The sequence below is a fragment of the Helicoverpa armigera genome, chromosome 19, assembly GCF_030705265.1.
Source record: "Helicoverpa armigera isolate CAAS_96S chromosome 19, ASM3070526v1, whole genome shotgun sequence".
In the NCBI taxonomy this organism is placed as follows: Eukaryota; Metazoa; Arthropoda; class Insecta; order Lepidoptera; family Noctuidae; genus Helicoverpa; species Helicoverpa armigera.
Genome location: NC_087138.1, coordinates 3,616,274 through 3,643,321, shown reverse-complemented (window position 1 = coordinate 3,643,321; position 27,048 = coordinate 3,616,274). Strand labels below are relative to the sequence as shown.

The 27,048-nt window shown below is 39.0% G+C and overlaps 2 protein-coding genes across 3 annotated transcripts in view; one reads left to right on the top strand and one right to left on the bottom strand.

Annotated features, from left to right (window-relative positions):
- LOC110376339 (N-alpha-acetyltransferase 15, NatA auxiliary subunit) overlaps positions 1 to 27,048 on the bottom strand; it is a 75,616-nt gene that overhangs the window by 41,161 nt on the left and 7,407 nt on the right. The gene's annotated exons all lie outside the window — the stretch shown is intronic.
- Positions 13,533 to 26,182, top strand: LOC110376338 (mucin-2). The gene is made up of 2 exons (XM_021334781.3): positions 13,533 to 13,826; positions 22,366 to 26,182. The coding sequence occupies exon 2, from the start codon at positions 22,366 to 22,368 to the stop codon at positions 25,699 to 25,701; it is 3,336 nt and encodes a 1,111-aa protein (XP_021190456.3). The 5' UTR covers positions 13,533 to 13,826; the 3' UTR covers positions 25,702 to 26,182.

Sequence of the window (27,048 nt, the reverse complement as noted above, 5' to 3'; positions counted from 1 at the left end):
TGCAAAAGGAGAAGTGTGTTACCGACAACAATACTATATAATGTTGATAAATATAGTGTTGTTTGCAATAACCAAAACAAAACAAGCAGCACGCTATTTCTTCGACCGCCATTAAATCAGTCAATGCCAAGGTTACTCATTAGCAAATAAACATCTCGTAATATAACACATTTTATGTAACACATACCTACAATACTTCTCAATTTATTTACAACAGTTATTTAATTTAATTGGGACATAAAATTCTAGTGGTTTAGAGGTGACACGTGAAGTTAGAAAAACTGCAAGCAGGTTTTCCCAGCGGATGTCAGTTTTTATTGGCATGGTGTTTAGAGGTAACCTTTAATAACTTTTGATGTTGTATTATGTAAATCATACTTACGGCAAAAAATTACATTTGGTACATAGTGGTCAATGGTCCATGTTGAGATTAGAAACCAGAAATAGATTTCTGTGTCTTACACTTTAGGGGGTATGAACAACTTTTCTTAATAACATTGCCTATCATATCCTTTCTTATATCAAGCATAAATTCGTAAGACATTATTACAAAATGATACATCGAGCAACATTCCCTACACGCATCTGCAGACCTTTAATCGTTCACAAACGTGATCAGGGCCGCATTCTACGTTTCAATGAGCGAACGATTCGAACAAAGCCATAAAGACCGACGGTTTAGAAACTAAAATATCAAGTTAGTTGCACAAAAGCAACCAGTACAAGAAAACCCGTGTAGATTACACAGCATTAGCACACAGCGTACTATTACCGGTAACAAGTAACAACGAACAGGGGAAATGTACGCTTACCGTACCTATTAGATGATGAAATGTTTGTAACAGCTAACACCTGCTCCAATAACTAGTTTGTAAGGGAAAAAACCAGTTAATCCAGCATTCATGGAGTTATGGATAAGTGGAAAAACAGTGGAAAGCGGTGCGTGCGACCCTCGTGCGACCGACACGTAACCAAATGAAACGGGTCGTAGTGATGGACATAACTATCCGTTACGCGGCCGACGGCTAGATAACCGTTCGAAGAAAGCTATTAATGTGCAATTTATCAATTTACATGTCTCCGAGAAATACATGAGTGCATAGAATGTATGCAGCTTCGTTATAATTATGTGGAAGTTAAATGTCTCTTATTTACGATTAGTTGCCATGGAGTTTTTGCATCGGAATTTCTATTGTTAGTGTTCGGTTTTACTGCGAATTGTTCCCATCGTAATTCTACTTAACTCGTCGTGGAAAAAAACATTTACCTCATATTTAAACATGAATAATATACGATATAAAAAACACCAAAAAACCTTCAAAAACATCGCAAAATTCCTACTAAACGTTATAGAAATTATTGCGAATCTATTTTTATCAGGCAATAACAAAATATATTTTTATCTAAAACGTGGTAGACGGCGCCAAATTAGCATTATTTTTAAATACAGCCTGTCCGTGTGTCAATTTTAATCAGACTAATGATGTGTTATTATAATGCTAAACGTCGCAATAAATTACAATAAACCAATCAACATTTAGATACTACACGAGATGCAAATAGTTCCTGATCAGATTTAGACAATAACACAAAAGTGCATCAAAATAAGAACAGAATGCACTGCCGGGGTCAAATAAATTAGTAGCACATTTAATTCGTAATGTGTAGGCGACTCCATTAAAATTGATAACAAGACGTCATTAAAAACTGGTAGTCGGCGCCAGTCGGAAAATAAAATTTCGACTACATACCTAAATTTTTCCTTCTACGGCAACAATGTTTACAATATTAATGTAAACATCGATAGTTCTGAGTATTGGTCGCATTTGTCTTGAGGAGCAGCATTAAATATTTGGCTCTTCTTAATAAGGCATTTATATGTATGTTACCTTTTCTTCAAATTAAGCGTTGGCATTCTACAAAAAAAAACGAATTAAGTAACTTTACAGTAACACCGCATAAATTGAAAGTTGGTTATGAAAATTGGACTTTTGTGAACGTTTCAGCGGATCGATTTGCAAAATTTAGAAAACTAGTTATTGCTATAACTGACAAAAATTTTTCTTTGTGTAGCACAGGGTGGTTGCGTAATCTACTGAACGGTAAAGACTACAAAGTTAAAAATGGTCCAAAGAACAATCTGGAAAGTATCAAACTCGTGCACACGAAAGACTTAACGACAATGCATGCACCGGACATGCGCAGCTTACTTTTAATTGACCGTAAAGTCTGAAACCTGTCTCCGCTGAACATTCTAACGCGGAAAGTTCTAGACCAAAGCTTACGGTACATCGAGAAATAGGGTGAGAACACACATAAAAATATTTCTTGTTAAAGTATAGTTTTAAATAAATTAATTACTATTGCTAAAATTGTGCATTCTATATGTTAATTAGTATACTAATAATCTTGATATCGATCAATAAAATTTTAACGCCACATATGTACATATTTGCTGACAATAAATTTTAGATGCATTACCGAAACAGCGTGCCATGTCTTAGTATGATTTTGAAAGCATTTCCTCGGGATGTGCACGTACAGCGTCATTCGCGCTTTTCATACGGCGGCCATGTTGTGGGAAGGCGCGGGAAAGTGGAAAGTGCTCGGGTTATCATCTTATTGTCAGTGTCTAGGCCGCGTCATTGTCTCAGGGCGCGATATTCTCTTCCCGTGTGAAAGCTAAGATGTAAGTGCAATGGAAGTCACCTTTTCATTCAATTGTACTTACATAACATTGTTTGAGTTTGTTATGTCATTGTGTTGGTGTTTTATAATGCAGGTGTAATTAAATTATGCGGCTTTATTCTTTTTAAGAAAAACACATACTCAATCAACCAAAAAAATAATAACCTTCCAACCAATTATGATAGGTATAATCCAATTTCGCGACACATAAAACTTATTTCAGCTGCAAAACTAATTCATTATAGGTATTACATGGAGCCTTGTCTAAGTACTTCTAGCGCACCTAGATCCGCAAAAGCCGGGCATTTCACTCCATGTTCTCATTAATTCAAATAGATTAATGATTAGGCAGAAGAAAAACCACAATTTTCATGAAGCACACAATGGCAATGAAAGTGAACTCCCGCGCATTTGTGATCTAGAGCAATTAGTCGCTTCGCACGAGGTGACAGAGGAAAACGTCCTTGACACTTTGATCATATACTATTATGGTAATTAGAAACGATGTAGTAGAAACAACCGGAGCTCACAATGACTATCATATTCAGATCTTCACAGAATTACTCATCATTATTTTATTCTGGTTAATCGGAACCAAGAATACTCGCAATGTTTACGAAGATATTTTAATAGCATGACGAATTGGCAGCTGTTATAATTGCACCGAAATATGTTTATTTAGATTTTCACGTTCGTAATAATTTTATCGCGAAAACGTGGCAGTCGGGTGCCAAAATTGCCCACCTAAACGCTAACACTTACTCAGACGCTAAATTCATATTTTTACTTATTTTGTTACAAAATAAAGTTCTAAATGTCTCGAATCGTATTTTGTTATTAATTAACTTCTTAAAAGGATGCTGACACTAAAATTCTTAGGACATTTAAAGGTCATGATCCGATTTCGTTTACTATTTTTTATCGGAGCCCAAACTGCAGACCGCGTGGGAGTTTGTTTGTTCCTACCTGGAAACCTGTATATTTGTTTTGTTACTGAATTTTTTTGACTATATATATATAGGTATGATTCTTTACTAAATTGAACAAATATTTTCGCGTTCTCTCGTTATTTGTCGCCATACAATGACAATGAACCCGGCGTTGTAAACAGCCATTAAAAAATTGATCTGTTTGGTCACTGTACAAGAACCGCTTCTAATGGTGATTTTGCTCGGTTATGTTAATACAGAAGTCGAGTGGGTATCGCCATAACTAGAAATATAACGACTTGTTTATAATCTTTGGACATTAATCTCGCTCACGGTCATACATAATGTCTCTAAATTCGTAACAGTCGAGATTCCATTTGTTGGCGCCAGCTATCAAATGTTGTAAAAATACCGTGCGAGCTATAAGAATGGCAAATATGGTCAGTGCCGCTTAGCGACAGCATTCATGTATCATCTTTATAGTAAAGGAGATGACTCCGGTTTTGGTAACATCAACAAACAACCCAACTCGGGTTCGAACCCAAGATTAAATACAATGCCGCCATATAATCTTTGTTTGTTGTTGTTATTCTGTAAAATATATCGTTATCCTCAAACGGAGCTTTTCTGTTTTTTATCAGATCGCAGAAGTAACACAGTGTGTGCATATGCATAAAGTATATAACCACTGTTGGTAGGTAGTCCACTTAAGCGCATAACGTAGCGCTGTAACAATCTTTTCCTTGATCTTACGGAGTCACATACAAACACAGAACAGGTCCGCAAAATGGTGGCTATCTCTCAGTCTATATAGTGTAAGTATTATTATTGTCGTATAAGTTTGATGGGAATTCCGCTGTGTGTCGGAATGCGGAGATGACCGCTTGCCCGCGCGCCGACTTTTCGACGATTCGCCTTTCTCATTACCATAACAGATTCGTGGAGATTGACGCTCGACCTTTTGATTTACACGTACAATCAATGTCAATGTCGTCGGTTATTAACATAATGAAAACAATAACACGCCGCTTAATTATTAAGAGGTTCGTTAACGAGTGTTTAGCCCCCACTGAGACGATTTTGAACGTGTTGCCGGTGATTTGAATATTGACCTTTTCAATGATTAAGTTACTAATGAACGTATCGATTAATTAACAAAGTGCGCGGAATATAAATAAGTGAATTAATTATACAATTGTGAAAAATACTAACTCATTAATGCTAAGCAGAATGTCGGTTGTAGAATGTCACTCGATGAGTGATCTGTATAACATAAATGGGTCTTTAGTCATGGCTAGAGTTTTCCACGTATCTATAAATAAGTGGTATATTAGTAAGCCTGCTCACGTGACCATAAACTTGTGTTGAGGTCGCCGGGTCGGCAGATCTCTGTCATGTTTCCATACGATTTAACGTGACTTGAACTTACGTAAAGCGATACGGCTATCGGTGTGCTACTCGTTTCAAACAACGTAATCTACATATGAATAATTAAAAGATTACTTATATTCTTCTTTATTGGATCTCATATTTTTTGTTGATAGTTAAATTAGAGGTACCTACAGAAAACTTCAAAAGGTTGTGTAGCACAGGTCCTTTGCCTAACCTTTCGGGGAAGACGGACATTTTTTTTTATTTACCTCCGATTGATACTTTGAAGAAAATAACGGTTTTTAATGATGTTATTATGAGGTAATTTAGAGGATAATATTTGACCAGTGATTATCCGATGGCCAACGATTATTATAGCCATTACATTTTTTGTATGATCCGTCAAGTGTTTACCGCCCACTGCGCAATTATGAAGTGGTTAACTTCGAGATAAAACCACACGTTTGTTAGAGTTCCGTTAGTTTCGATCACGATAAACAATTATGCTCTTTCCTTGGTATATTTTCTTGTGAGGAAAATATAGCATGATGACATCATATTTACTTAATTGGCACCATAAATACATAACCATCATTGAATTCAAATAACGTGTTTTCCATGAGGCTTACGTAAAGATCAATTAAACAAATCACACACATTCCGGGTATGAAACGTGAAATCGAATTAATCTACACGAAGACAACTGGTTGTGTAAAATGCTCCATATTTAGACGCCGCCGTTACATGTGACCAATTAAAATAGTTAAATGATTTAAGAATTTAGACGCATACAGCGGATGCTTTGAACCACTTGAAGTAAAATTGATCCCTTTCCCTTTAGAGCGACAAGAATTTTCTACATGTATACTACTTTCTACATAAGAGTTACGTCCGCGGGAACCGGGCGCGTCTTGCATCCGTTGCATAATACGCTCTCTATTCACTGACACCTATATATCAGAAAAAAACTCTTCTGTTATTGTCCTAGTGTTTACATTTCCGTAATATTTGTTATGCGTCAGCTTTACGCAATGCTATAGTTATTTCGTATGTAAATAAACTGTGAAATTGTCTCACATAATCTGTATTTTGAATAGGGTATTATTTCTTTTTATCTTTGTACCAAAAGTAAAGGCTTTTATAACAATGCTTTCGTTTCCTTAGCAACAGTCAAAAGTCTTAGGAATGCGAGCTTTATCTCAAAAACCGTAAAGGAAAAAAGTCGTAAAATTTTATAATACTTCGAAATATGCGTAATACTGGCAGCTTATGGTGACCGGCGACGCCATAAATTAATGTTCGATGGAGAGAGGAAAAAAAAGAGAAGAAAAATGGCGCCAAAGTAGCGTCGCGTCGCGTCGCCGTCCCGGGATCCGCGTGAAACCCAGTCGTTTGCATTTTTATACGTTATGTGGTCCGCGGGCCCGCCGACCGAATCCGCAATCTCGACAGTGCGACGACCTTGCTCTTTTATGAGCCGTTATGAATAATTCGCAAGGGCAAACGCTGTAAGGTGAGAAGGACACTGGGATTCGCAAGCTTTATTACTCTTTTTTGCTAAATTTTTCAGGTCAGTCATACTTCTTAGGAAGCATAGGACGACGACTTCGTTATATCTTTGACCTTAGCTTCTTTGTTTACCTGCGCATTGTACAAATTAAAGCGCCAATTCCGTCTGTTTTAGCAATATGGGTTAACGACTTCCGATTTTGTCAGTCCAGCAATTCTTGCAATAAATAGTTAAGTAGGTATTATAAGTGGATCGTGAAAAAAAACAGTAACATTGTATATCGCAATATTTATTTACTCATTATGAGTAGTTTATGAATATATTCAGGTAATATTTAATCACAGCAATTGTATAACAATGGCATTTTCATTCATTTTAAAATTGTTGTTCATCATTTACGATTTAAATGTCGCAACGAAACAAGATTATGCATACTGACAAAATTCTTTAAGTGGTTCACATATAAAAATAGACATGGATAATAAAATATTTTTCTAGAATACACAACATGACTGTATAAAGTTTCTGATAAATTCGACGTCAATTTTTAATAAATAGCTCTTATGTTTTAAAGATAATTTTTCTTAAATTCTTTTTTATTAAAAATATGTTATTTATAAGCAATAGAATAGATATTAACAGCAAAAAGCACAGTTAAACTGCACACAAATGGATATTGATAAGAAACATGCTTTTAATTGGATTATCTAGTGGTACTTCGGACGTAGGCTGGCTGATTATATCAGCAAAATCTATAATTTCAACGACGCCTTTTACGGGTTTCGACGGATATTTTTTTACACATTACATAAATATAAACTGTAATGGACGTGACAAATATGTATCTAGGCTTGGTTTCCCTTGGTAGTTAGTACTCTTCTAGTTTTCAACACAAAATTCTACCCGTATTCTTCAGCCTCGGATAGAATTCGCAACTCCGTACTATAAGGACTACTACAAGTTTCATCAGCGTCCCGTAAAACCGAACCTTTCTCGACAAATGGGCTATCTAGCACTGAAGAGATTTTTCAAATCTTGAGAGTGTTAGTGTGTTCGAATCAACAAATTCTTCAGCTTTATAATATTAATATAAATGTATACCTATTTGTGATACTTCCAATTTAAGGCTGTTAAAGAAAATACAAAGATAGCTTGAACATCTATCACTCAGCACTCATTGGATTTATGATGTTCTAGAATAGACAGTCAGTATTAATATGAATGACGTATATCATATGAAATGATTCCAACAGATGCTCAGTTTATGACGGTCAAATGTCAAATATTCAGCCATTATGTAATAAGAACACCTGGCACGAAAATCGTGTAGTTTTTTCTGTGTTTTTATAACTTTAAGATACGAGTTCAGTTGGTTAAAAACCTGTACTGAGAAAAAACGTATTTACAAAAAGCTTATATTAAAATAAATATTTTGTTTAATTGTTAAATAAAAGAAGAAAATGACATCAGAGTAGACCATACCATAATGATTCATACAAAAATATGAATCGTGCAGCATAATTAATAATCATGATATATTTTCTACATGTATGAAATCTATCAATAGTTAATCTCGACAGGTGTACCAAAGCAATCGCCTAGAAACACTTAAAGTGGAACAACGACCTATGACCATATAAAAATATAGGTAACGTATAACAAATTAATATTATATTTATGTGTTAGTTAAGCAACGAACCTAGCAAGCATTTACCGCTTGCAACATAGTGTCGTTGTATTAACTCAAAAATGCATTTCAAAATATTTCTAGCTACAAATATTTTAATTAAATGTTGAATGTATAATAGTTTTGGTACGGGTTTAATACTGTGTTTTATGATACAATTATTATCCCACAAACATAATACAGCTAAGTAGGAATCACGATTACAATGTTCAACAAATTACTTTTATTAAAATTCATAAGAACATTGAATGTATGTTTTTAACCTTTATTTACATCCTTACTTTCACACATAAAACATACCAATAGCATAAGTCAGAGAGCCAATACAAATAATACAAAAAAGTGCCTTCCAATTTGGGCGAGAAAATATGACGTAGGGTCTAAAGGGCCCATTTAAATGCTGAGAGGTGTAAATTGGAGACTTGCATAATAAAACCGCGAGTTGCATCGGGTGCTAACACATCGAAAACGTGCTAAAATATCAGAGCAAACTAATTGGAACAAGGCTTTTTATTGCTCAACTCCCTGAGAATATACTATGAAAACTGAACAATTGAATTAAATGATTCCACAGCGAACATCGAACTTATTCAATGTAAAGTTTATATTTAATTGCTTGATTTACAATAATCAACACTTCGCATTCCCAGAAGATGAGATACGAGATAATTGAAGTTTTTAATGGATCGTAAATGGCCGCCAATTATTTTAGATAGAGTTCAATTCGTTGAAAATAAATATCATAAAGTATTTTCCTGACATCTTGTAACTTTATTTTTCTCATTAGCAAAATAATTGGTTGCTATTTTATGGCCATATAATTTAACGACGAAAAGAATTTACGTCTTGTTGTCAATTAATTATTGCGAGTCACAGTTACATGGGTATTTCTCAAATCGAAGGATCCGCATAAACAATTTTTTTACGTCAAAGCTAAGGAATTTCAAATATTCATATAACATTCCATATAAGTCTTGATATACATATTTATGTGTTCGCTTAAAAATAACAAGTTCAACCAAAATTAATAGATCAGCCGTGTGACAGACGTCACGGAATAATTTTATAGATTCGCCGAATACTTAATGTATCAAACAGAAGTTTTTGAATAATAAACAATAACATGAGCGAACATCAGCCATTAAACTAATGAGATCTGTGAAAAAGTCGAATAAATTACCTCCATTAAATATTTATCTGTTTGTCCCGGACTTAGGCGAATAAAATCACTAAAAGCAAAAAATTATACGGAATACCTTTATAAATAAAAACAAAATAAATTCTGTTCTAATAAATTAAACCGTATTTAGCAAGAGAACAAAAAATCCAACCAAGGCACTCATAACTGGAGCGTTGAACAGAAACAAACATAAAACAAGCTGTGCCAAATAAATTAACAGATTGTTATCTAAAATCGTTATCAACACGAGAACCTTTAAATAGTATCTCGAGCGAAATAACGGAAACAACCTTATGTAACTAAAGAGCCTTAATGTAAACCGCAACGGATACTAGAGCGAAATCGATTCTAATATCGATTAAACTGGCAGTCGATCGATTACAATCGAAATATAATGAACGAATCGATCGGCGTGTCTGTCCATCGCGAACTGCATATGCATGATATATTACACTGTAAGTAGTGCAACTTTCATTAGGAGAAGCTGTTCCGCTAAGCAGCTGATAACAATTTATTATGTCTTCAAATAATTACATAACATAAACAAAAGCTGGTCCAATCTTCAACAGCAATTGGTAACAAGATTCAGTAAGCGAGGTGAACGAAACCTAAGCTTAGGTTTTGATGTGATTTTTGACACATTTCCTAGAATCTTGGTTACCATTTCCTCAAATATCAGCATAAACATAAAAGTAGGTTCCAATAAATCGTCCCCAAGAGGAACAATAAGAAAAACCACAAACGCCCGTGAAATACGGCTAGTTGTAAAAGCAGTGCACCGAAAAAGGCATCATGAATATTCGATTACATAATTTAGCGGACGCCCGGAGCCGAATTTTGGCGGGCACTGGATCGCCGGCGCCTCCGACGATGTTTCTTACTACTTTGCACCTTACTATAGTTTCACGAAGATAGGATGTCGAAAATTTCAAAAGAAACAGCTAAAAACGATGAAAATAAATCAATCAAAGGTGATAAGTGTGAGCAAAGTTGTCTAAACCTTCAATATTTACAATCAAAGTAGATCTGTTTTCTTAGTCTAGTAAGAGTATTAAGAAAAGTTATTAACGTCTAATGAAATCTATTAAATTATATCTGAGTTTTCTAGCTTCATTGCACGGATGTTGTATGATTTAAAATTTCCTGGTATAAATGTGTTTATTTTATCATCTTATCTATCGCGCAATTTTCGAAGAAAATTATAAGTAAATCCAATTTGAATTTTCCCAGTGTCAATACAAAAAACGTAAAGTACTTCTTCGAAAATAATTTGAGTCTGTTGTTTATTTCAGCATCAATGAAATATCGTAATAAGCCGCTTGAGTTGCTCCGCGACGTTTTCTTAATGAAGCGAATATAGACTTATGAACACATTTTGAGATTTGAGACGGTGAGTAATTTCTGAGCAGGCGCAATTGGCTTCCGTTCAGAAACCACGTTAAATTTCACATGAATGTCTCCGTCAAAGACATAAAACCACAGCTGTTCGATTTGAACACAGTAACCCAATAAGAGTGAATCACGACAACTATAAATGGTACGTGACACGAAGTTAAAGCGAGGAATACGCGTGACTTAATCTCGATTCGGAGCCTGTGGTAAGGTCCCCAGAGTTATGAAGTGGTCAAGCCGGCAAGCGCCTTGCTGTCGCGGAATGTGGTACGGACGCGCCGCGGCGACACCACCTAAACACGATTCCGAGAAAAAAAACATAATGAAAATAACAAACGAGCATCGCGAATCGCTCCCAAGTCGCGGCGCCGTGAATTGTACGACTTGATAGAATTCCACGCGGTAACTTCGGTGTAACACACACTGACTATCGAGACAACTAAACTCCTGTGTTAGAATGAAAGTTTTCAGGATCTGTTTACTCAACTGAAGAAGACATGGATTGTGTGATTGTTCTGTTAAATGTGCACTTGCTCAAAGATAATAGTGAAGTTAACTAAAATTATAATTTAATTTTGACACACATTGACGAAAGTTTGTTATGCTATCGCATTAATTTTTATATCAAAAAAAGTAATAAAAAAAATAACCTTAAAATTAATATTATTCACTTGAATGGATAAATCGCAAATTAATCACGTTACTGATTATACTGATTGATGATATTATTTGTTTTGCCTGGCGCCATATTTTATAAAGAGCCAATATCAGATTACAGTAAACAAAGTGTGTTAACGGCACGCCGACCTCATGTATCAAAGCAATATGTGTTACAAGACCTCTTAACCAAGTATTGAAATAAAAAAGCGGAACCGAAAAATGTTGCTTATCGTATCGCATCGCAGTTTCCATCCAGGCAGGCAAAACACATAGAAAAAATATCCAGATCGGCCCAACAGCGTAGAAAACAAAACAAAGCAAACTTACATAAATAATTTATAACATAGCGATAAAATCTGCTTCTGTAACAAAAAAGATTCCAAACTGTTGTCGTCCCCTACCCCTTAAAATGGGAAATACCAAGTCCCCAGCCGGCTACCGCAAAAAACAAACCAACGACCTTTTTTAAAAGCTAGATCCGGCACACACACTTCGCCAAATAAACATATTGATACACGAAGCTGATAAGATTCGGTTAGTATAATATTATGGTAATTCGGACGGTCCCGTACGGGGTCCGTCGCGACCTTCCGAGGACGCGCCGGTGTCGATGACTCGCCGGCGCTTGCGCAACGCACCGAGCGCCGACTCGTAGATGATCGCCGAGTAAAATGCGGATCTCTACGTGGATATTCGGACTTGACATAGCATGCACTTTGACCGTGTCACACTTGACCTGTAAACTAATCTAAAGGTCAGGGTCAACAGCCTCAAATATTTATCTTCGAATACTGAGGATTTATCCTTAATGTTTATCGTTCAGCCTTTCGGCAGACAGGAAGTGCAATTTCTGGTCAGAGGTTAAGAAATGCGGAACTACTCAAAGTAATGTGACATCACATCCTTGGAGAGAGGAAAGGGCATAGCCTGTTTCAATTAAAACAAGCCAAGAGTACGATTCATAATACGTTGTGTTCCGAGAAAATGAATTTATCATAATCCCTGATGACAGAGATGCGTAACCCTTTGACACTTGGACAGGGACCGCGTGATGTCACATCGAAATAGAAATTAGTCATAGAGCTTCGTCATCGGTTGTGGACACAGCTAAATAAAAGCCTGTCTCAAGTTTATAAATAGCCAAAAGTATGTACAAATATAGTCGTGCTTTTTTCGGACTTGAGTGTTTGTTTCCATATTGGGAGATTTCGTCCAAAATGTTAGTGTGTATTATCCAAGTCTAATTGGAAATGGGTATTGGAGAGAATAAGCTCTGGGTTTAACCAGTGCTAAATTCCTAACTAGTATGTCAAACATATAGGTACGTGGCTATCCATCATTTTCCTTGAAATATTTATTATCCATCATAGGTATCAATTCATTAGTTAGGATACATTCTTCTTATTTAAACAGATCCAATTTGTTATCAAATTATTTAGGTATGTATTTGAAATTCTGACGATCACACTGACGCTAAACACATAACATATGCATCATAATCGTTTTTTGTTAGTCGAATTATAGATAGTTCTTAGATGTCTTATTGCATAATGGTGACGATAATGTTAAGAATTTAAACTTGACCTCATCCTTGTATGCTAATCAATATATTTATGTAAATACAAAGAGGATAATAAAATGAGATAATTATCGGTTAAATCTCAATTTGTAATCGCAATTAATCCGAACCTACATTACTTCTGACATTCCTATAATGCAATAAGAATGACCAATTCAATGAATATTAAATTACTGATTGTTAGTACTTATCTCCACATCATCATAAATTATGCATGTTTTGCACACATCATAAATCTGTCACGTCAATCAGTCAACCCTTTGTATTCGTTCAAAATGACCGTATCATTATGATACCGGTGGATAAACAAAACAATGTTAAATCAGGGGTAATTAAATCCAGGTGCGTAGCGTGAAGCCTACATCCGTGTGAGCACGAACCCTGGCGGGACTCCCATCAATTTGATGTGAATAGGCGTCATTAGACGTGTGATGGGGCGCATCACACTAAACAGTCACGTCACGACAGTGTCGGTACGGTGTGACAGTGTGTCGCCGGTGCGGCTGTGTGCGTAGGCGGCGCGCACGCGCTACGGCGGCGTATTTACACCGGCGCCCCCTACCACCGCGGCCACTCATGCGCCGCGCGACCTGCCGAACACACGTGCACCCCACCACTGACCGGCGCGGTGACCCTCGGGACATAACACAACCAGCATTCCACCGCCGAGCGACAACCGTGACACTACACCCCCAGTATGTGCAGTGACTGATCATCTGTGACTAAATATTGAACTAGAGTGAAGTGACTTTACAGCGTCGTCGTGTGATGTGCGTCTGAAGACGAAGAACAGTGTATACAGCCGCAGCCTCAACCGTTTGACAGAAAACGTAAGATTGTGTTTGTTTACAATCTTTATAGTAATAAAGATGATAAGTTAGGCGCGTTTGATAGTAAGTGAGCGAAGGCATGACAATCGCATGCATCCAGTCAGGTCCCCGACCCAGATCTCACGGGCTAGACGGTGCGCCGGCGCACCAACAATAAGCGCGACTCCAGAAACAATGCAGCCGGTATCACGACACAAATATTAAAGTCAAAGTTTCACAGCGACCAGCCTTCGACATAAAACCCAATGACGCCACAACAAACACCTGTGAGAATATTCAAACAAAACGTTCTGTGTGAGTAGTGTTGCCTAACAATCTCAAAATGTGCTCCTGACGTGTTCCAATTCAATATTCGCATCTAGTTCGCCTACTTGCGCCGTAATGATAAAGCCGGTTACTATTGTATAGCTTCTAACTAGCATCACGATTTCCACGCAAAACACCCACAGACCAAAACATGGCCCACGCTATAAATTGTAAACAGTTTCAAAAAAGTATAATTATAATCATTCCGTATGAGGCAAATCAAGTAAAATGTTTAAAATCTTAAGTATTTATTATACGTGGAAATTCAAATGCATTAAAGGTTTGTGCTGAGCTTAATGGCGACGGTGTACAAGAAATACAATCATCCTTGCTTAATTGAATTGCATCAACGCAAGCTTAAGAACGCATTAGTCATATCCTAAGGCTTTATAATGAGCGAAGAATATTCGGTATTTGGGTAATTCCGAGGATTCAAAGTACAACATAACAAAATGGTTAGACGTGTTTACGTGATCGATCAATGATGATTCTGATGTCAACAGTGAGCCGGTTAACGGAACTCCCAGCCGGACCTACATTGGTACGCGTGCAAAATTATAATCAATGATTCGTCAACGTCATTACGTGACTATTTTATATACCTAACATTAAATAAACCTGTAAAACGGTCGATGTTGTTGTATTACGTTTTATCACGTAGCGATTAGTTCCTAATTGGCTTCCAAAGAAAACCTTCGACGCGATAATAAATACAATTTGTAACGTATGGGAACTTTGGCCTATGAATGCAATGATGCATTTTTATTTTCTATTTCTTTGGAAAGCGTTAGTTTTCAGTTCCTTTTCCTTATTACAAATGAAATGCAATTTTAATCAAGAATATATAGAAATCAAATAAAGTGTTCGTGTTGATGATCCGTTATATCACAACAGACAGACAAATAGCCGTCTTCCGATCATACATGGACGTATTGTAAAAGCGGACGAAAGCGGCGCGACGCTACGAAAGTCGGACGTGGACTTAATATGACATAACAAAATGTATGTAGCAAACTACATGTTTAGGGAAGCTCTGCATTTAAATAAAGACAAATTGATGCTCAAATAATAACCAGACCATTTACACAAGCACGCTAATGATCTCAAAACTGCGGAAATGACAGAAACCGTCCAAAATCACGCACTTTAAAAGATTTGCCGAAATGTGCCTCAATCAAAATAACTGGGCGCGAAATCTCCGGTCCGGATAAACCGTGTGAACGTAAAACAAACGACAATTAAAACACGGACGTAAACACTAATATCCGTGAGTATCTGCAATAATAATATTTAGATAAACATCTTATTGGGGCGTAACATAAAATTTCCGGTTTAATACAATTCAGATAAGTTTTGTAGGTGAGAAAAAGTGTGTTAAACAAATCGCTAGATCACTATTAGAAAGTAAATGTTACTGATACACTGATATTGTATTATGTGTGACAAATGTTCAACATACGTTAACCAGGCGGTATTTATTCAAATCACTATCATTTGTATAACGTGTTTAATATAATACACATACATTGTTACCTGTATTACGCGATTTATCAATTAAATTGGTATTTACGTGGAATGCAGACTCAGATATGATCGTAGCTTTAGAAATACATATTCAGCCAAGTCGAACAAGATACAGGTTTGTTAGCTAGTTGGTTACGTTATTAATATTTGTAGGCAAAAGGAAATATTATATGGAAGAACATAGCTAGGGAGGCGAAGTCAGGGGTCAGGTAAACGTTGTGCCAATGTGAAGGTGTTGTGGCAATTTATGGTACCTAAAGGTCCTATTGCATCGCGATGACACATCGGCACGAAGGCAGTTTACCTTCTTCGATCCTGGAATGCCATACCTAGCAATCTGCCTTGAGTTTATTTCTGTCTATCAGTTTCTCGCAGCTGCACGAATACGAAGAATACAATACAAAAACTGTAAAGTTTATATTCTAAACTGAAATCACATTTCGAATTAATGTAGCTTCCTTCATAAATCAACAAGACTTTCTAAGTTTTATGTCTAAGAGAAATCTAATAATACCATCAAACGTTAATAAATTTATATTAAAAGCGTATGATTTCGTTTGGAAATTGCCTCGCTCCAATTGAGATATTTAGTCAACATTGCACATTTCACTATTAAATAAAAAAATCATACTATTGCGGAACCGAATGCAGTGTCAACGCACCGATGTCAGTGTTGACATTACTTGAGAAAACATACAAAATTTCCCGTCGATTGAAATTGATTTACATGACGATATACTTAATAAACATTAGATTGCGTCATGACTTCTTATGAACGTCAACAAAAAATCGTATCCGGCTCCAAACGATGAAAAGTCGACGATAACACTTCAGCAAAAAAGGGGCAACACTTGTAAGAAACCGGTCGACAAGTATCTAGCTTGCGAGCAAGGTCTACGAAAACTTAGAGAGTCGAGAACAATGTACAATGACAAATTGTTATGTATGTAGCAACTCTGAATGTGTCTGGTGTGACAGCTTAAACAATAGGCGCGCTCTCAACAATTAGTTGCGCCCGCGCATCGGCAGCATCAGCACCAGCATCGCTAATAGCCGTGACGAATATGAGTCGTCATTACAGACCCTTTGTCACGTAACGCGCAAATTAACCGAAGAATCCCCTTCAAGGCAATCGTTCAGACCGATCATGCGATAGATACGGCCGGCTTAAGCGGTCGCCGCAACACCTTAGCGTATTATGAAATTCTCTATTAAAATATGCAGCTTTTCCTCGCACGACTCCGAGCGAAGGACTCGGGCGCAATCTAAGGTTGCCTATTATCCGCCACGCTCCGAAAACCACCAAAAGGTAACACAAGAACAGCGGAAAAATTTTGAAACTTATTGCACAAGAGACGCCTCATATTAAACAATAAAGGAGTAACTAATAACGTCGATTATCTATCTGAAATCAGTTAATTGATGTTTACTACACCGGTAGTAGGAGCGCAATAGGAGAACCGCCCACAACAGCCGATCCGATCTCACTTACTATACAATGTAGCTTACCGAGATAGCGCAGGCGAGTTCCAAACATAAATTCTTACCTGTAACAAGAAAAAGCATCGTTAGACAAATAACAATAAAGATAAGCAAGTTGACAAGAATCACGTATTTGCAATGTCATTATTTAAAAATACAGAACCGTGGAAAGTGCACTAAAGCAATGGAGATGCGGTAATAGCAATTACTGATGACATGTAAACGAATAACGAGCTTTACGTTAAGATTACATGCGAGTCATCGGGTAGGATCACTCGCCAATTACGAAACAATGAAACAAGAAAGTTTTAAAACAAAGAATGGAAAACGCATGTTAATGCGAATTCTTGGCACGTACGAACTTAAAAAGAAACACACTGGCGAAATAAAAATATCTCAAGTTATAATATTTTAATGAGAAGTTTGAATATGGATCACGTTTTGGCTAGATCGACTTCCTTCATCTCAAGGACTGTTTGAGATAGCCTCGTTTGTAAATAATATGTAACGCGACATCTCGGACTATGTAGAGCGAGTGTGGCGAGCTTACTTGGCCAGGCTACGCGGAAGCTTCGGCCATATAATCGGTGTGAAGGTTATTTATATTCTCAAGGGTGGGATTAACATTGTATGCATAAAACGTATTTTATTTATCTGGAAACCGTGTAGTAGGCGTGGAATGATCATAAAAGATTTACCGTCTAACGAAGTGCATATTAAATATTCTTGCTGGTGGCTTGCTAAAGATCATATTCATAGAATTATCGCGGTTATGGACAGTTTTTCCAATACATTTGGTGTAATTTTGAGCATGCCTTATTGGTTACTAAGCAGCATGTCAAGTTAACAATAACTTGCACAATGTAGAGCAAAGCGATCAACCTTGTAGCGAGCTATGGGCATAAATCATTAATCCGCAAACAATGGTGTACATGGCAGCACGCTTAGTAGAAATAGTTTCGAATATTTCACTGTATGGCCCCGAGACAGCGCGTGCGCACTCCACGACCATAACCGGTCACGAACTAGAAGAATCGATTTTTCATAAAATTGTGACCTTAAATATTTCTATTGTGGTGACAAAAATATAATATTCCATAAGATAGCTTTATCCTAGGAAACGATTACGTAGCAAGATAACAATAAACAATCGATGATCAAACAATAGTTCACTATAATAGCTGAGATTACAGTTAACATCGACCTGCTAGTATTAGTAGAAATACCCACGCAACTGGGTGCTTAGACATTGTACAATCTAAAGCAAAGATATTTTGCACAAAGTAAACATTTTATTACAGCAATCCGTTTCTAAACCCGTTTAAGATAATCGAAATTAGAGCTAACAAGAGAATTCCCACATTAGAACGCAAGGTCTTTTAATTGGGAAGTTTTTGATAATAATAAAGCACTTCAAAGAATAGTAATATACAAAGCTCGTGAGACATTAGGTTGCTACCTTACAATTAATTTGAAAATAAGCTAGATAATTGGCACAAATAAGACAGGAAACCTTATAACGACTTAAATCTAGTCTGTATCTTACTCCGGTATTTGACTATTTTTTTGGATCTAAAGCAAGGTTACATTGGATTTGACGTTATTACTTAATTATTAGTAGTTTCTTATTATTGAAAGCTTCCGGGCTTTCATGGTCTTTTTTTATCTCCTAATCATACAACGGCTGCGAATATTTCGGAGAAATAAACAATTCCGATTACATCTTATTGGCAGAATAAAACAAAATATAGAACCATTTCGAATTTAAGTCTCCAATTGCAATACTCGTAATATACAAAGCAAATCGCAGCAAGCTTTTAGATGACATAACAGAATCCAAGATGGTGCATTAGATAAAACAGGTTGTAAGATGGTTCTGCCTTGACCGAGCGACTTGTCCACTATAATTGCTATAAACAGTTCTTGCCGTGACACTATTAACATTTCTCGTAGTCGCCTGCATACCAGAACGTAACTTCTGACATTAAAGGAATAGATCTTTATAGACTTAATACCACGCGGATTGATATGCTGAATTCCTTTGTGCTTGCGATAATGTTTCATAGGTCGTATAAAATTTGAATTGCCTTCTTGTTGCATTATAATTTATATTATTGTACAACCGAATTTGAATTTTCTGAATTACTACTAGCGCTGAAAATATCAATACTGATCAAATATTAATGATGTACAATCAATGCAATCAAGTTACTTTTTGAAATCATTAATATCTCCTAATCAACGGCGAATCGTTTATTTCAATTTCGCAAGACTTTAAAGTTAATCTGAACAAAGGCCCGGATAATCATTAATTGTGATTGGAACAAAGGCAGACAGTTTAAGAGTTTAAGTAGTTGTAGTCTAAAATAAAAGTAATTGTAATGAGCCAGTTGATCAATCAAACGGCACGCGCCAAGCTGCGCCGGCGCATCAATTAAGGCTGCCACGAAAATTTATGATAGTAATAACTCAGCATTAATTTAATGTAACATACACTTGGGGGATGTAATGTGATGTAACATTCTATTTTGTTAGTGAGAATTTATTGTTTTTGTAGTGGCCTTGCTCAATTTTATACTATTCAACTTTGGGTAGCTAATTACTGTAGTAGTTTTGATCCATGGAAACGAATCAAAGCAAAGCCTTATATATGTTTATAAATATAAGCACGCGCGCACCCCATTACCACGTTGATCTGTAACCTCTAGAGGGCTTAAAATCTCTCATGATTAATCGCTAATATGTATGATTAAGCGCACGCGACGGCTCAATGATACATCAATTACTTTCCCGTTGATAAACACATCTTAAGGACAGCCGTTATGTTATAATTTGCGGCGCTCGAGGGCTGCGCAGACGACGATTGGACGCGGTCTCGCAATCTCGCGACAAACCAGACCAGCCAATACCGTAGCACATGTAACGTTTTATTGATTGTCGATCGCAATCATTATTATTATACATTGCGCAATTTGTTCCACACGCGTGCCGGACATTAAGGAGTGGTCAACAAACAGTTATGTCGCAAATAGGCGGCTTTAGTTTGTAATAAATAAACGCCGGTCGCTTTCCGTCGTTCCGTAAACTCAAGGAGATCAATGCATGCAATTACCTGCCACTACAAACGTACATACCTTGATTTGTTGGGGACTTATCTCAGTAATTACTTGAATAACAGCCTTCATACGCACGGACTTAGTTGAGAAAATTCTCATAATCACATAAAAAGGTTGTAAATTACATAGTCATTAAAGTTATTTGCTTATCTCATTGGAAAGTGCAAACACATTGAAACGTGGCAATCGGCGTGTCCTGGCAGTTAAACTCGAGTCAGCTCAAACAAAGGCCGATGGAAAGTTAGCGCCGTGCGCACGGGCCGAGCTCTGAATACAAATCGTCAACAATACCGAGAGAATTTCCCAACGCTCTGTCACCGTGAAACTAGAACGTGAAGAAAGCTTTTTTATTCACATACGAAAAACCCTATAAAACAATTGTCGTGCCGCGTTCATTCCGGCGGGCAGGCCAGCAAGGTTGGCGGCATTGTTGAAAGCACCGGCCACCGTGACACTCCCAGCAAGCAGTTGGTTAATCACTTCACGTTTTGTACTGACCGCAAAAAAAAATCGGGCACCTTGCGGAGCAAGGCCATGCGCGCTTGTCTTAGTTTCCATCGCTCATTTTAAATAATTACGACAACAATGCACACGGTCTCGTTAGAACGCAGGGCTTAAACAATCGCGACACAATTTTTATGAAGGCAAACTGGGTATCGCAAACGAAAGGATGCAACCGCGATGCGCCTTAGCAGTCGCGGCCAAATGTCAAGTCGGATTACTCGATGTGAACTTTACGGCTCACTTGTTGCTACGTGAGCAGTTAATTCCACCGGCTGTTTGTTATGTTACAACTTATAGATTTCTGAAAGGAAAGAACCGGTGGCGGTTACGGCAACTATTGCCCAACCAGAGTCCGCGCGACGCCAGCTAAACGTACCAAATGGTCATAAAGCGAATCAAGGTTATTCATTATGAATCACGTGGCTAATGAGCAGTATCGTTTCCCTGTTCCACGAGGATAAACTAAAAAAAAAACTTTATTAAAATTCGCACTCAACAATTTAGTAAAAATCTTTCGGTAAGGTTAAAGGTGTGCAGTGACCTATTATAGTAATATCGTTAGTACCGACTTAGAGTGCACCACAATTGAAAGCAATTACAACGTAGGAGCTGAGCGTTGCAAGGTGCAAGCGTACGCCGTGCAGCGGAACCGCCCTCACCGTTCTATGATCCAGTACAGGTTCGGTGCATAGTTTAGCACAATTACAAAGCGGGTTCGGCTCGTGTTTTATCGAAGGCGAAATCGAGTTGGGTGACCGTGCCTTTCACGGAGCCCGGCACGCCCACCGGACACCACGGGCGACTTTGCCTTCACTGCCCTAATAGTTCCATATCTAGTTCTGCCATTATTCAGATCGGTATAGTTCAGCCCCACGCTTTCGTTCCAATTAAGCTGGCGAGATTTTGCAAGCAACTAAGTGGTAGTCTCACCCGCAGCAACCGCACCGCCTGCTATCTTCATTGTTTTCAATAAACGGCATTACAAATAATAAAGATTATATGAATATAATTTCGTGACTGCGGCGAAAAGATTACGTTGTAGAGCTCGTGCCGATCGAAATTGAAAAAATTATCCGATCATTGTTTCAAAACTCTCGAAGATTTCTATGTCGTTAGCGGTTATAAACTAGGCTAATGAACATTTCTCCGGTGAGGTTGCACAGATACTGTGGAACAATGAAGCATCAATTCGGTATCTACTTAGCATAACAATACAAAGAGTCAAATTAAGAACGACACTAGTATTTTTTTCGTATTTAGGCTTGGCGGCCTTCCTGCCTCGCGGCTGGCGTTAATTCGCCATTCAATTTCCAATTAAACGCTTGATTCTCAATGCCACCTGGGTCGGAGGTGGTCGCTCTACAAAACTTAATAAAAGGCGGGTGGTGGCGCGCGGCTCGCCAGTGCCCGAAACACCGCCACTGGCCGACGCTTTTGTCTCCTTCGGTCCTTTCACTTCGCGCGCTCATGACCGACTACGTAGCCTACTACACGATAACGATTAACAAAGAAAGCCCGACTTAGATAAGTTTATGGATTGACGTGTTGTGTAAGAGTGTTTACTTATGTGCAATATAACTAAGAAGTGATGTTTTCCAAACTTTCAGATGGTGAGAGGGGCGGCGTTAGCGCTGTTGCTGGCGCTGGGATGGGCGTGCTGCGTACAAGCCAGCGTGCTCGTGCCCACGTACGTGCTGCCGCCTGACTCGTTTGTGCGCGATCAGCGCAGCCTGGGCGCGCCGCCACAAGACAGCGACCAAGCAGAGTCACTCAGAACAATAAAACGTCTAGTCGGCGGACACATGAAAATAAAACCAGACAAAGAATACGGCACCGCTAAAAACTCTTTAAATTACGACGAGAAGAGTGGAAGTGGTAAATTCGCTGGCGTGATCGCGCCGGACCAGTCAGGCGGCAACGTGGGATGGAATCAAGGAATATGGGATGACGGCATGCTCATGTCCAGCGCCGGCGAAGGAAAAGACGCTCCTAAGACTAAGGAGGTCGATGAAGATAAAAAGACGCTAGCAGATCAAGTGGCCGAAGGAAAATATGGTCTCATTCAGAATGAAATATTCTCCAAAGCTCCTAAACGACCGGGAATCGTCAGCTACGAGCCAAACGCTGAAACTAGGTCAAAAGATAACCTCCAAAGTCTCGGTGGGCTTAAGAAAGATGAAATTTGGCTAGCGGAAGATCATCTACTTGTTTTAAAAGGAGGATCATTCCCTGAGCGAACGAAAGAGACTGAAGGCAGACCATGGCCACCGATTGACAATTACGAAGCGCCGAACAGGCAAGTAAAGCTACCGCAGAAACCCAAAGTGCCACCGCCCTTTCCGGTACGACTCTCCGACAACGGACCGCTCGTTTTCCTCACGCCAAACGGCAGTGTCCCTGCGTCCCTTTTCCCTTCCTTCTTTACGGGAGAGGGCGAAGGCCCTCTACCTCCTTCGCCATTCCTCTTTCCATCGGGAGCGCCCTACCCCGCGAGTGATAATCAGGGAAACTCTACTTCCGGGGGAGCGCCGCAGCCAGGTCCTCCGTTCCCATTCCTACCCGGGAATGCGAGCGAAGGAGCATTCCCCTTCCTCCCATCCATGAACGGCTCTTTTCCAGAAGGCTTTCCACCGGGCGCAGTGTTTCTACCACCACCGAGCAACCAGTCAGACCTATACGACGAAGACGACCCTTCGATCTACTATCCGCCGCCTTACAATTTTTCCTACCGCGCTGACTACAACAATAAAGTGCCTGCGGGCCCACTTGTACCTGGAATAGTATTGCCACCGCCGCCAGACTTCTTCGCTCCATTGGAGGAGAACACGACGGAGGCTGTTAAAACTACCACCACTAGGCCGTCTGCTGTATACAAAAGGATTAAGACGACCACGAGGCCGACTCCCACGCACACTGTGCAGCGTACTAAGTACAAGACGCGACCTACGACAACCACCGAGGTGCCTGTTACGACTGAAATACCATCAACAATTACGACACCACCGCCAGTCGAAATCGTTACTACTTTGAAAACTAGGAAGCCGCAACGCATACCTACAAGGCACCCCATTAGGGTCCATAACTTGCCAGACGAAAATACAACAAGGCCGAAGGCTGAGAAACCTGTTTACAAAACACGAACGAAGGTTACATCGAAGCCTCTCTCAGTCTCTGTTATTTACGACTATCCAGAAACCGTGTACGACAACCAAGTTCCGACAACAACAGAGAAGCCATACATAGTTTACGACGTGCCGCAAAGAACTCCTACAGTGACTGCGAACGATATATCATCGACACAAGTACCGTTGCGAGCTCATTATTCAAATACACAGAATGACGTACCTACGACAAAACTGCAACCAGTATATAATAACAGAAAACCAAATGAAAATGCATTCGCGTCTTTCTATTTCTACGACGAACAGCCGAAGACTTCGCCTTCCCCAGCCACCTTCTTTGATGGAAGGAATTACTACAAAACGGTGCCAGTCAACCAAACACCTTACCCGCAGCAGCAGAATGTCAACACTCAGTCAGGGTTTAACCCAGCTGTAGACATTTCGTACGGAGCAATTGACCAAGCTGATGCACTCTTCCTGTGGCCACAAAAGCAAGGACCAAGAACCCTTACTCAGGAGTACTTTAGCATACAGAAACCAAGATCACAGCCTGTATACGTACAACAGCAGAAACAAAGGCCAGATGCTTTCTACCAACAAATTGCTGATATACAACAGACGATAGATTTCTTCACGACGAAGAGGCCAAAAGCGCACTCTCATAGGCCGCACACTCACAAACCAAAAGCTATTACTGGCAGGCCACTCTATCAGTTTAGCTACCAGACTCAGCCGAGGCCTGAACAATTACCCTTCCGTGCACCTAAATTGGACCCTGAACCTTTTAGGCCTATGGTGAGCTACAGTAAGCCGTTCAATGTAGCAAATGATTTCAACGCTATAACGCCGTCAGTTTCACCTGGCTATCATCAACAATATCTGGTCGAAAATGTGCCGGTAACAACAGAGTCACCCACCTCCAGTAGATACTATCCTACGACTAAGACGCCAGATGAAGATTATGAAGACGCTACCTACTCTAAAGACGTTCGCAATAAGAAGAACAGAAATCAAATTCAGCAGATTCAAAGTGACCAGCCCGCGCCTGTTCATCACGTAGCCAGGTATCCCAACACTACACCAAATCCCATAAGCCAGGGATACTACACGAAACAGGACGAGACTTACTTCGATGATATAACAAAGAACTCTTTTGACGTCTTCGGAAAGAAACTGGAAGACAATACACACGATGTGAATGGATTAGCAGTGACGGCTCCCCTTGACACAGTCAGGACACCGATAGACAACGATATAAACCTGCAGTATGCCTACGAGATTGTCGAGAACCAGAGCCCTAACCCACCGTCTTTGCACAGAGACACTCTGGTCAACTATCGTCACCCCAGGCCTACAATAAACCCTGAGAGTGAACCAGTTCCACAAGTGAACGCCGAACTAGTAGAGCAGAAGCCACCGTCACTAGCAGACGACACGTTAGTTAATGATCGCTTTCCGCGACCGACGATAAATCCTGACAGTGAGTTCATCCCCATAGCGAACCCTGGCTACAGGACACCACAGCAGTACAGAGCGCCGACACAAGTGCAGAGGCCTCAGTTCACGGGCGAGCAGTACGACCTGACGAGGCCGTCGCTCGCGGGCGACACGGCCGTCAACTACAAGCGGCCGCTGCCGCCGGTCAACCCCGACGCGGAGTGGATCGGGCCAGTGAACACGGCGGGCGAGGGCAGGCCTGGCTCGTTCGTGTCCTACCGGCTGCCGGGAGAGGGAGCGCACGTGTACTTCCTGACGCCCCAAGCCGCGCAGGCGGCGCAGGCGGCGCGGGAGAGGTACAGATCGCCGGGCTACGGCCGGTGAAACCAAAGCTCTAGTCTGAACTGTAGCGTCGCTGCGACGCGCCGTGTAAATAAAAGCGCAAATGTGATGTTAAAGTGTCCTAAGTAGTGTAAGGTACGAGACTCTAGCGGGGCGGCCCGCGTTGCCATAATATTTAAACAGCGAGTTTTACGTTAGCTTTACGTGAGAGATAAGTTCTCAACCAGCGATGTTGTGAAACATGGACGCTATACTTTTGATACGTTATTTATTAAATTATTTCTAAGAGACTGGTGCATGCATAATGATAGTTAATTTATTTATGTCAGTATTCAACGAACTATAAGGAATGTTGTGATATGTGTGATGATGATTGTCGCATTGTTATTGAACATAATGATGGCAGCAATTGTTAACTGTATAAATTGTTATTTAATAAAATTGATGAGAAATCAATGTGATTTTGTATTGTACTTTTAAAACAAAGAATTTGAAATAAAATAATACAAAATGTTATAATAAATTGTGTTGTTTTTTACTACCCGTCCCAGTGAATACGTAATAGGCTCGATGAAAATGTTAATAAAAACCGAGACTTAATAGATGCAAGATAAGATATAATCGTGTTACTCAACAATGATAATAAAATGAAACTAGTTCTATGACGTAAAATGGATCAGGCCAGTTTTTGCCAGCAAAGTGTTTGGAACATTGAATGATCGATAGTAAACTAAGCCAGGGACAAAAAACTATTACTTAGAACAATTAGCAAGCAATGTGTATCACTAAACGTTCACAACTTGACCTGGCAGAAATACAAGGTCACTTGGCAACTTTCTCTAAGATATTGCGTTTATGCAAAGTATGATCTAGAACTGTTTATGCAAATGAATAAAAATTGCACATACATAAGTACTATAATATATAGCTGGATTTAGAGATTCAATAAACTATGTTGGAAAAAATGTCAATGTTACTTTCTTTCTAAATTATTTACAAGGTCCTTTGTTAGTTCATTGATCTGCACTTGAACGCACTTAGTACAACCATACCTAAATAGCACAATTGGACACAGATAATGTCATCGTATAAAAACTATACGATGAAATATGCAAATACGCATGTCAAATCGTTTACGTATGTCTAATGGCAATTATTGCCAAATATAATTAAACGAAAAAAACTGAGAGTACACCTTATCACGTACAAAGAGTAGATCAATTGGATCCAAATGCTTTTCATACAAACCATTAGTTTTGGTCGACTTTGTACCTTTGTAACCCTCCTGCTGTGGGTTAGCAGCGATGAGAGAGTGTCAGACTTTTACTGACAAAAAATCCGTCGTGTTCCTTCGTAGGCCTTTCATGTACCAGGGCCGCGGTAACTCAC

Excerpts from the sequence above, each read along its gene's own strand:
- LOC110376338 (XM_021334781.3), top strand. The coding sequence starts at position 22,366 with ATGGTGAGAGGGGCGGCGTTAGCGCTGTTGCTGGCGCTGGGATGGGCG.